Source organism: Aptenodytes forsteri, unplaced genomic scaffold (assembly GCF_000699145.1).
Source record: "Aptenodytes forsteri isolate BGI_AS27 unplaced genomic scaffold, ASM69914v1 Scaffold679, whole genome shotgun sequence".
Taxonomy (NCBI): Eukaryota; Metazoa; Chordata; class Aves; order Sphenisciformes; family Spheniscidae; genus Aptenodytes; species Aptenodytes forsteri.
The window spans coordinates 2,329,007-2,340,854 of NW_008795924.1; the positions used below are offsets into that span (position 1 = coordinate 2,329,007).

The 11,848-nt window shown below is 44.4% G+C and overlaps 1 protein-coding gene across 1 annotated transcript in view; it reads left to right on the forward strand.

Annotated features, from left to right (window-relative positions):
• LOC103903756 (THAP domain-containing protein 4) overlaps window positions 1–10,723 on the forward strand; it is a gene marked incomplete at its 3' end in the record, with an annotated part of 12,791 nt that extends 2,068 nt beyond the window's left edge. The window contains exons 2-4 of the mRNA XM_019473572.1: window positions 55–143; window positions 659–1,818; window positions 10,564–10,723. Of these exons, the coding sequence (XP_019329117.1) occupies window positions 55–143; window positions 659–1,818; window positions 10,564–10,723 (1,409 nt within the window). The remainder of the gene's footprint in view (window positions 1–54; window positions 144–658; window positions 1,819–10,563) is intronic.
• Between the last annotated feature and the right edge of the window lie 1,125 nt (window positions 10,724–11,848).

Consider the following 11,848-nt stretch of genomic DNA (forward strand, 5'->3'; position numbering starts at 1 on the left):
TTGGCAGCCGGGAGTTCTCCCCTGCCCCTCGCCGCCGCAGGGCCTGGGCCCTAGGTTCACGCCTTGGCCTGTCCCCCGCCCCGCCTCGGCCTGTCCCCCCGCCTCTGCCCGCACCAGGAGCCTGGTTGGGGATGCTGCCATAGGTGAGTCCCCAAGGGAAGGTCGTTATCTCAGGCGACCGATGCGAGCCCGTTCAGAAAAGGCACCTTGTTCAACTACTCTGGGTCTTTTTTCAGTCCGGGCATTTTTACACCTTATTAAATATACCTGGTGTAAACATCAACAGGGTTGCAGAGGCAGCAGGTGGACAACGCGTTGGCCGAGCCAGGGTGTTTCGATGTTTATCGCGTCTTCTGTTTCTCCTCATTTGTGGACAGGCTGCTGCATTTGTTGTAGGGTAGATGAGCAGCTAAATAATTGGTCAGTTGCTGATGAAAAGGGAAACAGCGCTTTTTAGTTCTGTGCTGTTTGTGAAGTGGGGCTGTTAACAGAGGGAATGAATATTAAGTGTTTAGGCCCAAAGTGAAATAATCCTCAAACGTGTGTAACCTGTTAAAATACAGCTTTCACGAGAATTTCCTAAACCTAAGAGTACCAACTTTCCTGGTTTCCAAAATGCAACTTATTTTTTCATGGTTTTTATCTGTTTGTTTTTTAGATTCCCTCTGAAGGATTCAAAGCGTCTGATCCAGTGGCTAAAAGCTGTTCAGAGAGACAACTGGACTCCCACCAAGTATTCATTTCTTTGCAGCGAGCATTTCACCAAAGACAGTTTTTCTAAGCGTCTGGAAGACCAGCACCGGTTGCTGAAGCCCACTGCTGTCCCTACTATCTTCCAGCTTGCAGAGAAAAAACACGACAACCTGGATTATGTCAGAAGCAGAAGAAAAATAGCAAGCCAGGTGCCACTGCAGGATGGAGAAGACCCAAGGGAAGGAGGCTGTGAGGTAGTTCAGAGGACCTCGTCTTCTGGCCAGGACTTCATGGTGATGCAAGGGACGAAAGAGATGGAGGAGGCGACTTTGCAAGCGGAAATCGGATCGATGTCCGAGGAGGAAGAGAACCTCCTCCAGAGCCAGCTGGACGGCCCTCGGAGAAGGATGTTAGGTGATAATTTGGTTGCAAAGCCTGGACCTCAGAAAAAGCCTGAGAGATCTTCTGTGGAGGACTGTCCTGAAGCCACCTGGATGGGGAGCTGGGTAGCAGACAGAAGTGGTGTGTCAGTTGACGACTTCACGCCTCCTGCCTCTGGTGCTTGCAAGTTCATCGGCTCCCTTCATTCTTACAGCTTTTCCTCTAAGCATGCCAGAGAGAGGCCGTCTTTCCCAAAAGAGCAGCTAGAAAGGAAAAGGCCAAAGAGAGACGTGGAACCAAGCTGCAGCAGCCATCTTATGGGACACAATAAGGCTGTAGCGGAAGGCTCCCCTACTTCATCCCTCACTGCAACCCCTCAGAAACCTTCCCAGGGTTTGTCGGCATCCCCAGCAGACTTTACCCCTCAGCCTGCTGCTGAGGCTGTGGTGGGGCGGAAGGGTGACACAGATGCTAACCCTATGTCAATCAACGAGGTCATCATGTCGGCCTCGGGAGCTTGCAAGCTCATTGACTCCCTCCACTCGTACTGCTTCTCCTCCAGGCAGAGCAAAAGTCAGGTGTGCTGCTTGCGTGAGCAGGTAGAAAAGAAGAACGGAGAGTTGAAACTTTTGAGGCAAAGGATCAGTCGCTCTGACAGTCAAGTCAGGAAGCTGAAGGAGAAGCTAGATGAGCTGAAGAGGATCAGTTTCCCTTACTTGAACAGCCTGCTATCCCAGGACTGTGGTCAGTATTCCCAGTGGTTTTGTGTTGAGGCAGAATTCACCATTTTCTTAGCAATAAGAGGCTGTTTGAGTTAGAGGTCCTAAAGATGTGATAGGTAAAAAATATGAGAGGTACGTTTTTGGAAGGAGAAGTATCAGCTTGTGTTAGACCAACAGATAGAAGTGAAAGAATTAGGTTTTTGGGCACATGAGCTATTTCTTATATCCCAAAAGTTTCCGAGGTGATTCCTGGTGTGGAGTGGGAAGTTAGGTCATGGTGTTGCAGACAGCTCTCTTAATTAATTTTTTTTTTTCCTTCCTGGATTATTTTAACTTGTTTGTGACTCAGTAGCACCTGTTAGGATTTGCCTTCCTTTGGAGTGTGCCTGTGAATTTTTTTTGGTGTGTTAATGAGCTGTCACGGGCAGTAGGTATCTGGGAAAGCTGTTGTAGTCTTCTCCAGTGATGTAAGAAGTACCTCTGATCTTAGATTCCATATACTGTGCTCAGTACTCGGGATACATGAAATCTAAGTGAGGTGGTAGGTATCAAATATGACAATGTCATGATACACAGTGAGGTTACTTTTAATGACTGAATGTCTGTGTTTGGTTTGATCATTTCCTCCCTCGGAAGACAGAAGAAGTCAGGAAACGGATAATAAAGTGGGAAGAGATGGAGAATGACTTCTCTATAAATTAAAAAACAGTTTGAGACTCCTGAAAACGTAGAGAAACTCAGTGAGAGACGAGATTGTGTAAAAAGGTTGTTGTGGAGAAGTCAAATTGGGCCATAACCCTTTCTCTTCCAAGAAAAAGAGTGCTTTAATATATAGCTGATAAAACTTTCGCACAATGATTCTAGTTGCAAGATACAATTTGGGGGAAGAGTTTAGGAGCATCTAATGATGTTTTATGTTCGTGTGGATGCTGAGAAAATGTTGGGTTGCTTTGTGAAAGATGCATGACTTGAGGCTTTCTTGAAGAAGTCGTCACCCATGGATGGTTAGGTATTGCCTCATGGTAATTCTTGCACCCATTATGAGGTTTCTTCTTTAGGAGAAGAAAAAAATGTTGTCTTCTAGAGCCATGTAGTATTAGACATGGTCAGAAACATGATACTGGCATAGAAAGACACATTCTCCAGACTATTATAGCATGGCCTGTTTCCTCATTCAAGTGCAAGAAAATAAATCCCGACAAAATTCTTGAAGGTTGATACCTAATGTTACTTTTTCCATGTGTTTTTAATTTTCTGAAGTGTGGGGAAACTCACACTTTGGTTTGGGTAGAGGGGGTAAAAGAATTTTTTTCCCCCATGGGAAATCAACATAGTCTTATTTGTACATTCTGGTCTGTATTTTTGTATTGTTTTGGTGTCAAACTAAAGAAAATAACTAAATACAATTTTAAGGTTCCATAATTGTCATTTTTTCATATATATATTTTTTTATATATATATATAAATATATATATATATATATAAAAAATTATTTTAGACATTTGCCTCTATTCATCCACACTGGGTATGCTCTGTATGGAGTTCGTTCTGCTGTCTCTTACCAAAAAAACTGGAGATCAGTATGTGAAAATGAATTACTTCAGCTATTACAGCTCAGTGCAATGGGAAGTTCTTACGGAATCCTTTGGCTAGTGATTTTTTTAAAGTGCTTATTGGGGGCTAGCTATACCTGATTTGCAGCTGACTGCTGCTGGCTTGCATTGTTTTTTTTTGTGCTCATAGTAGTAGTTTATGGCAGTCAAAATACCTGATTAAGTGCAGCTGACTGCTGCTGGGTAGTCTGGTTTATGCCTAGACACTAAGTCTTACTGTAATGCAAAGCTGAATTGAAGAAGGGCTTTTTGGTATTCATAAAAATACAGTCAGGTAACATATTAGGTTAATAATAATTGTAGTCTTTGTTAGTAGCTACATTTCAGTTGTCCTAAATCATCTGATGTGTAGTTGAGGTGATGTTATTAGCTGTGAATCTGAGCCTGCATATTTTTTTCTTCTAAAGGCAGTGCCTTGGGGATGGGGAGTGTAAGTAAAGTAACCGACTGGACTGACCGTGCAGGTTGTTACGCGTCTGCATCCCAGCTCCACACGCTGCGGGACCTCTCTTTGCTGCTGCCTGACGTTCAGCCGCTTCCACAAAATCGTGAGCAGAAAAACAAGCTTTAGGCCCGCACCCATTAAGCAGATCTTCATTTTGGTACTAGTTCTCAACTGATATTTTCCTCCAATGAGACAAATAAATTTCTGCTGACTGTATCCAAACTACATCTGGCTGGAAAGAGCAGATTTCTGCAAAACTGCTGCACACGCAGTCCCTGCCAGCCACACTTGAGGATTGGTGACTCAGTCTGGGTGAGTTTGGCTCACAGTGTCACACATCGAACTGTCACGATGTGCTCAAGTGGTGTTTCCCAACCTGTCTTAACAGGGGGATTGACTGACTGGTTTTAGGAGAAGCCCTGGGCTGTTTCCTGCACAGCTGCCACAGTGACCTTTTCCACCTAAACTTTGAATTTGCTTGCTTGTTCGGTAGGAAAATGTTTCCTTCTGTTTCGTGGGCCACTTCTGAGGTCCATGGACCAAAGGTTGAGGAATACTTCCAGCAGAGGAGTGCAGTTAGGCACAGTGCACCAGGCAGAACGAGGTTAGATGCGTCTTCTGGAGAACAACAGGATACACTGGGAGAAATTAGGGAGAGCCAGCGAGCAAATACGGATCCAGTGTCCTGGGGAAGGGGAGACTATTCTAACAGCACTGTCCTCTGATACACAAGTACTATCTGGCCATCTTGTTCTGCTTGAAGGTTTCGGAGCTCTGCTGCATCATACTCCCCCAGTGCTAGCACAGACAGGAGATCTGAAATGCTCCTTTCACAAGATCACCTCATCTTACATGCTCAGGTTTGGTCATTTTGTAAAACTACATCTCCCAGCAGGCACCGGGATAACTCTCGTACATAATCATGAGCTCACTTCCCTTATAGCCATCTTACCAACCCTGCGCAAAACGCTTGCTGGTGAGCAAAGGTGGTTAGAGAGCTAGACCAAGCAATAGAAAAATAACTTTGCAAACTATGGCTGGCAATGGAGCAAAAGCAGGTATGATTCAATGGGATTGAAGTGTCTATTTATCAGAAAGGTAAAGCTGTTAGAATTCAGACATTTGAGCGTGTGTGGAGCCTCTTCCACACTGCATGTCTGCTTTCATGAAGGTCATATTAAAGGCAGGAGAGTTTGCAAAATAAGTCCATGTGAAAAATGGTTAGAATTTTGCTAGGAATTGGTAGGAAATAATATTTCCTTCCAGCTTAGATTTGTCTTTAAATATTTGTACAACGCCAGCATAGAAATGAGGTCGTTTATAATACTTTTTACATGTGAATGAAGCATAGTTGGTGAACTTTGGGGACAGGCAGGAGGACCTGAACATTAAATGTCTGGTTTTGTGCCGAGATGGAGTCCTGATGCCTGGTCTGTGGGGCCTGAGGTGGTGTTTCCCAAAAAGGTTTTCGTTTGTGTTGCAGAAACAAATAGCAAAATCATGTTCCTCAGTGGCAGTGAGAAGAGAAGTGTGGTTGTGCAAGGATGTGAGATGTTTTACTTTCATCTGTCTGAGCAGGACTTGAACAGCAATGGGTCCCTGTCCAGTTTAGCTTGAAAATGAAACACTTATAATGGATTGCAGAGATCTGCTGTCAGAAAAATTGCCTCTACCAGGGCAGGCACTGCTAATCTGGCGGCTGTACGTTACCTTGGAGCTAGATTTTGGAAGAAAAATGCTTTTATTCTGAGATGGCAGATGCTGCTTGTCATCTTTTTTCTTCCTTGTCTGGGATGGGAATGGCCAGGGTAGAAGGCTGGTCAATAGGGTAAGTGGGTGTTACAAAGAACAAGGGAGCTATAAAGTAAGCTAAGAGCGAGATAAGGAGTAGGAATATGTGTGCATAGGTTAAGAGTGGGGCTGAATTTGTGGCAGAAGGCATCATGAGAGAAGCTAGGTGAGACTTCACAGCACCTATGGCCCGAGCACGTGCTGTAAGCTGCCTCGTGCTCTGCATGGGAGCAACCAGTGTGCAGGCACCGACCTGACATGCAGCAGGTTTGGGACTTGGTTGATCAGGGAGATGGCTCTTTTACTGCCCCCTTGGAGAGAAGGGTGGTTGGAAGGGGGGAAACAAGACTTTTTGCTCTGCTGTTGCTTTTTTTTTCAGTGGAATGGTCTTGTTTTTTCTAGGGTTTTTTCCTAATAGCCTATACAGCTTGTGCATTAAACTTAATTCTGCAGTGAGTTGGCAATGACTCACAACAAAAAAACAGCTTGCAACTAGGAAGCAATGAAAACACTAACTAAGGAAAACTTGAGAGAAAGTAAAACATATTGAGGTAAGCTCAGGTAGGATGTTCGGGTTTCTCATAATAGTGTATCATTTTAAGAATGTTTTCTCTGTATTTTGTAGTGCAGGAGAACTCTTGACAGTGACTACAGGCACTGGAGCATTTTACCACAGAGGTTAGAAATAGAGGCAACAACACATTGGTGCTTGGTCATGAAATTAATTACTAGAATAGGCTGTAAGATGAAAATTTGTGAATATAACCACGTTCCCAGCTTTTAGAGCAGAGATGGAACTAGAGCATGTCAGTGCTAGGAATGCTTTACTGGTTTACTGGGGGGAGCATCAGCAAAGTGCATAAAGTGGTGCAACACTCAGGGAAGGGCAGCAGAATACAAAGCCACCTTCTGTACTTAGAGATGGAAAAAGTATGCTGAACAAGGCTGCTCCTTAATTGCCAGAACCTTGATGATGATGATTTAAATCCAGTAAGCAACTCAGCTGAAGAAAGGACTGCAGGAGGCTGCCCAGCTGTTGCTGTAGACCCTGCCCTTTGAAGACTGAGAAGGTGCTGTGTGAGTTGGTTTGGTTTTTGTTTGGGGTTTTGGTTTGTGGTTTTTTTTTTTTTTTCCTTAAGTTTCCTGCTGCAAGTATTCTCCAGCTTAGGGGAAATAGGTTAGCTGTCTTGTTAGCAACCAGCTGGCTGCTTATGCCACAGTTTTGCTGATAAAGCTGCGTAGGAATTTGTGCCAGCGTAGCTTTCTGTGCCAGGGATCCCACTTGAGAGCCATGCTGGCTGAAGCCTGTGTAGACATGGCCCGAGGGGGCTGCCCAGCTGCTTTGTCTTGTTTGTCTCATGGCAGGGAGAGCGTGCTGTCTCCCACTGCAAAGCGTGGACAGCCGATTACAGTCTGACTTTGTTACAGCACAGGGAGGGATTTGAATTCTAAACCCTCTGTGGATGGGAAAGATGTGGAAACACATCTGCCAGTTGAGAGGGATGAAGCGGGGTCAGATGGTGAAACAGAGCTGACTTGTGTGCCCAGCACCTGGGCACAGCAGTTTCAGCCTGAGTGGCTTCCTGAGGAAAAGAGATCTAGGTTGTCAGGTTGCTTATGTGCCTGTGGCTTTTGTCTCCCAAGTTGTTGCAACTTGTGAGCGTTGTGGCTGATTTCAGCTGGGTTTTGTAGAGGAATGGAGGTCTCAAAGATGCTGGGTCCCTAATGGCTTCAAAAATGTGTATCATCTGGTAGGGGAAAGTGACTCCAGGAATGTCCTTGTTAAGAAAGAGGCTGTAGTGTGAGCTTCCCTGTTATTAGATAAAAGAGAAACTCTGCATGTGGATGCAAGAGAACTGGCATTAAGAGGACCTCATCTGAGTCTGAAGCTTTAAACATGCAGAAGGGTGGCCAGTATCTCTTGCACTGCAAATTCTCAGACGAGGTTCGTATTCTTGATTTCGTCACACACTTACTTTTTAATCCATAGTAGCAGGTTGTTTGTAAAAGTGATGCGCCAAGAGTTTAGATCTTTAAAAAGGGAAGTACATGCTCCTTCATCAGTGAAATTCATCTTGACAGTGACTGCATCTATAAACCTGTTTGAAACAAAGCAGCTCAGCAGAAAAAAATATTTTCCTCTTTAAACTCTACTTTTTGTTGCTACGATACTCTTGCATTTACCCATCCCAACCACAACATAAGAAGCAAATTTCTTTTCGAATCACCACTTTTTTTTTCTGATGGACTCAATCAGCCTCTTTCCTGTCTGCCTCCCCACTCTTGCTTTTCCACTCTCTCAGCTCAGCCTTCTGGTACAGAAGGCTGCCAGGGAGAAAAAAGGACTTAGTCCACTAGTCAGAGACCAATACCGAAAGTAAGAAGAGCACTGCATAGGATGTGATCAGGATGTGTTTAATCTTCTGCACTTCACTGAGTCTCTGGTCCTTATTCCCACCAGCACTTCTGTTGCTCCTGGCTTTTCCAAGCGACATAAGAACTAAAAAACTCACGTTGGCTTCGCTGCCATCCAGGTAGTTTGGAAAAGTAATAATACTGGTCGCTTGGCCATGTTATTTGCCCAGATGCCGTAGACTTCAGGATATATGGTTACATCTTCACTTTTCAGCTGGATGAGAAGTCCAGCTCTTTGGAAGTGAGACTAGCTTGCCTGGTCAAGCACCTCCAGCCAGGCTGGACGCTGCACAGCAAGGCAGTGGGGTCAAGCTGTGGGTGCTGGAAATGATCGGTTGGCTTCTTTTGGTTTATAACTGAGTCTAAAGAGTGGAAATAGCTAAAGCCATTTCTTTCATCTGTCATTTTGATGCTTTTTCCTGAAATGCTGCAAGGTTCATAAGCAGAGGAAAATGAAGTGCTCTATTACAAGCACTCTAGTGACAGAAAGCATCCCACTCCTAGGCTTTGTTGCCACCTCCTGATCCAGGAGAGGGCAGCAGCAGCCCAGGCTGCAGTCTCTTCTAGCCTTTCCAAAGCTTTGCTCTTCCCTTCCATGGTGGGAATTTGAGCCTGCAAAAAGCTTGGAAAGAAATGCAGTGTATGCAGTAGCAAGTGAAAAGCAAATACGAGTTGGATGAGGTAGCGATACTCTCCTTACTTGCAAAAATGCTTGCTCTCAACATGAAAGTAGAGAGGGAAACTGGTTCCTAAGAAGCAGTGTAGAAGTATGGAGTTTCTTGTAGCAATAATTTTGGACTTTTGTTATCAGTCATCACTGTATTAAGGTCTTTGCTGCACCAGAAAATAATGTTCTGTTGCTTTGGTTGCTGGTGGAAGGTAAGTACAATGAAATACTGTCTGGTACACTAACACTGCTGTATGTATTGTGGGGACCCCTTTTTAACACCTTTGGTAAGCTGGTGGTGAGAATGCACAGGCTGGCAGGACGGTCTTTGCAAAGGCTGGCTCTGATGCCGTAGATTTTTATCACTTCATAGTGAGCTCTCATGTTTTCTCATGTTGCTTCACTTGCAAAATACTTCAGGATAAAGAAGAGTAATTAGCAGCATCTTGCTGACATGCCGGCTGGCTTTCTAAACCTGCTATGTGTGGGAGAATAAATAACAAAAGTGGTAATTCTCTTTTACCCGGGAAACTTTCTGTTCCCCCTGCTTTGACATTCCAGGTGTGGACACTCCATTCTTCCTCCTCACTCAGTCTTTTTAGCCTGACGTTTGGGACTGAGCACAGTGAAACTCAGACTGATCAAGCAAATTTTTACCCACAGCATCAATTTTTAGATCATAATTTCTCCCTGCAGCAGAGTCCGTGCCTTTTAGACCAGCCGGACAGGTAGCTTGTTCTTGTATTAGGCAGTATCACTAGGTGTGGAAGAGAACCCCCTTCAACTCCCACCCTGCCAGTATGAGTCATTTATCATGTGAGTGGGAGGAGGACATGCTTTAAGTATACTTCAGTCATACTTGTCTGCATAACATAGCTAACCTAGAGTAGTGGGCACCTAATTTCTATTGGTATTGGTCTTTCCTGAGGTCATGTGGGTGCCGTATCACTTTCCATGCTTGCACCTTAGGAATGGATCTGCTTTGCTGTTCACGTGGCTTTAAATTGTCTGTCTGCATTTCTCCGATTTATTTTTTTTTTCAGGTCACACCCTCTGAAATCACAGCAAAATGCAAAACTGTTGTTTATCAAAGTTACTCTAAAGTGGTTTGTTAAAGAAGTTTTAACTTTGTGAAACAGACCTTGGTTGCTTCTTAATAAATGCAATGACAAAGGAAAGTAGCTTTCTCTTCCATTTATGCTTTAACTTGCAGGCACCCTGGTCTTTTTAAAACCTTAGCCTTAGTCCAGAGCCTAAGCAGAACAACTTCTGAACGATCCCTGTCTCTTTGTACAAGTGCAGGTCGTTGTTAACCTCTTCAAAAAAAATTACAGCCAGTCTTTGATTTTGAATACGTATGCAGCCTTTTTCCTCCGAAGTGAGGACTCATTTCCTTGGTCTCTGAAACAAACAGGAATGGTACGTACTCAGTGCTTGAGAAAAATCAGGCCAGATCATTAGAGATTTAATTATCATTTGGTGATAATTCTTTACACTGAGATTTCAGTCTTCTCCTTCCTTGCATGTAGATGGGAGGGGGCTTTCTCTTCAGATCAAGCTACAGAGAGGAGTCAGAAATGGACCACCTTGAAGAGTGCTCTATGTAAGGCCAAGAGCAGGTTTGAAAACAGATGTACTTTCCGTGACTGTTCGTTGTTCCCTGTCTCCGCTTGCACCTTGGAGCTGATGCTGCTCTAGAGAAAAGCATTGCTGCTGCGTTGGACCATTTCTGAGGTGTTTGGTGTTCACCTCCACTCAGCTGTAAGCAGCTTACAGCAAGCTGCAGAGCACAGATCCCTGAATTTTCTTTCTTCATTCTTTCTTCTTCCTCCACAGAGACTCCCCAGCTGAATCCTGTGATGGAGCCCCTGTCCTGGATGCTGGGCACCTGGCTCTCAGATCCGCCAGGAGATGGCACCTTCCCTACAATGAAGCCCTTCCAGTACCTGGAAGAAGTGCACATCTCTCACGTGGGGCAGCCCATGCTCAACTTCTCGTAAGTCTAGGGGTTTATCTGTGTTTGCAGCAGCTTTTGGATCGGAGCAGGCATGGCTCCAGTGAGATTTGTTGGTTTTGTTTCTTTTCCAGTGGCAAAGTAAACAATTTTTCACCTACCAGATGAGACGATGTAATGATATGTGACTGCATGGTCTGACTTCATTTTCCTTTAAAACTTGTGATAATTGGCATGCTGTTGCAACATACGCAGAGCTGCACACCTGCAATCACTGAAGATTCACTAGCCCAAGAGTACAGTGCACTTCTACAGAGCTTTTCAAAAGTGAGTTCACAGCTGTGAACTCGTGCAGAAGCACACATGTACAGGATCAGGACTGTGGCCATGGTGCAGTGTACAGTTCTTGTGGCCCACCAGTCTTGAGGGTTACATAGTGAGAAGTAACTCAGGGTGCTGCGAATGTGACAGTAACTTAGAATAGTGAGAGTAACTTAGGGTACCAAGAATGGCCCCAGCATGGACATCACTATTGTTTGTGCAAATTCTGTACCTGCCTTTGAAAGACCAGTGATCCTTCCACTTTAACGTGATGTGCACTGGGTATATATGTTAGCCAAAAGATGTACTGTCCTCATGGCCAGAAAAAACCCCACCATTCTTCTTGCTGGCAGTAGCTGTCTAATTAGACACGAATCTTGAGGTAATAGCGTTACAACTGCTATCGTTCTGCTTTGTGAAATTCCCACTTACAGATATAATAAATGAAGGAGCTATGGCACAGCTGCCAAGTTTGTCCATTTTAAACTGTGGTCTTTAGTCTTCACCACTGTGAAAATCTGAGAAAAATTCAAGTATTTAACAAACTATATGGGGTAGGAGGCAGATAGCTTAGCTGCGTTGGCTGCAAGTAATTGTTCTAAGAAATCAAAAAGAAATCTGGAAGAAGAGAAGTGACATAGAATCATAGCATCATTGAGGTTGGAAAAGACCTCTAAGATCATCGAGTCCAACCATCGACCCAACACCACCATGCCCACTAAACCGTGTCCCTAAGTGCCTCATCTACTCGTCTTTTAAATACTTCCAGGGATGGGGACTCAACCACTTCCCTGGGCAGCCTGTTCCTATGTTTAACCACTCTTTCAGTAAAGAAATTTTTCCTCA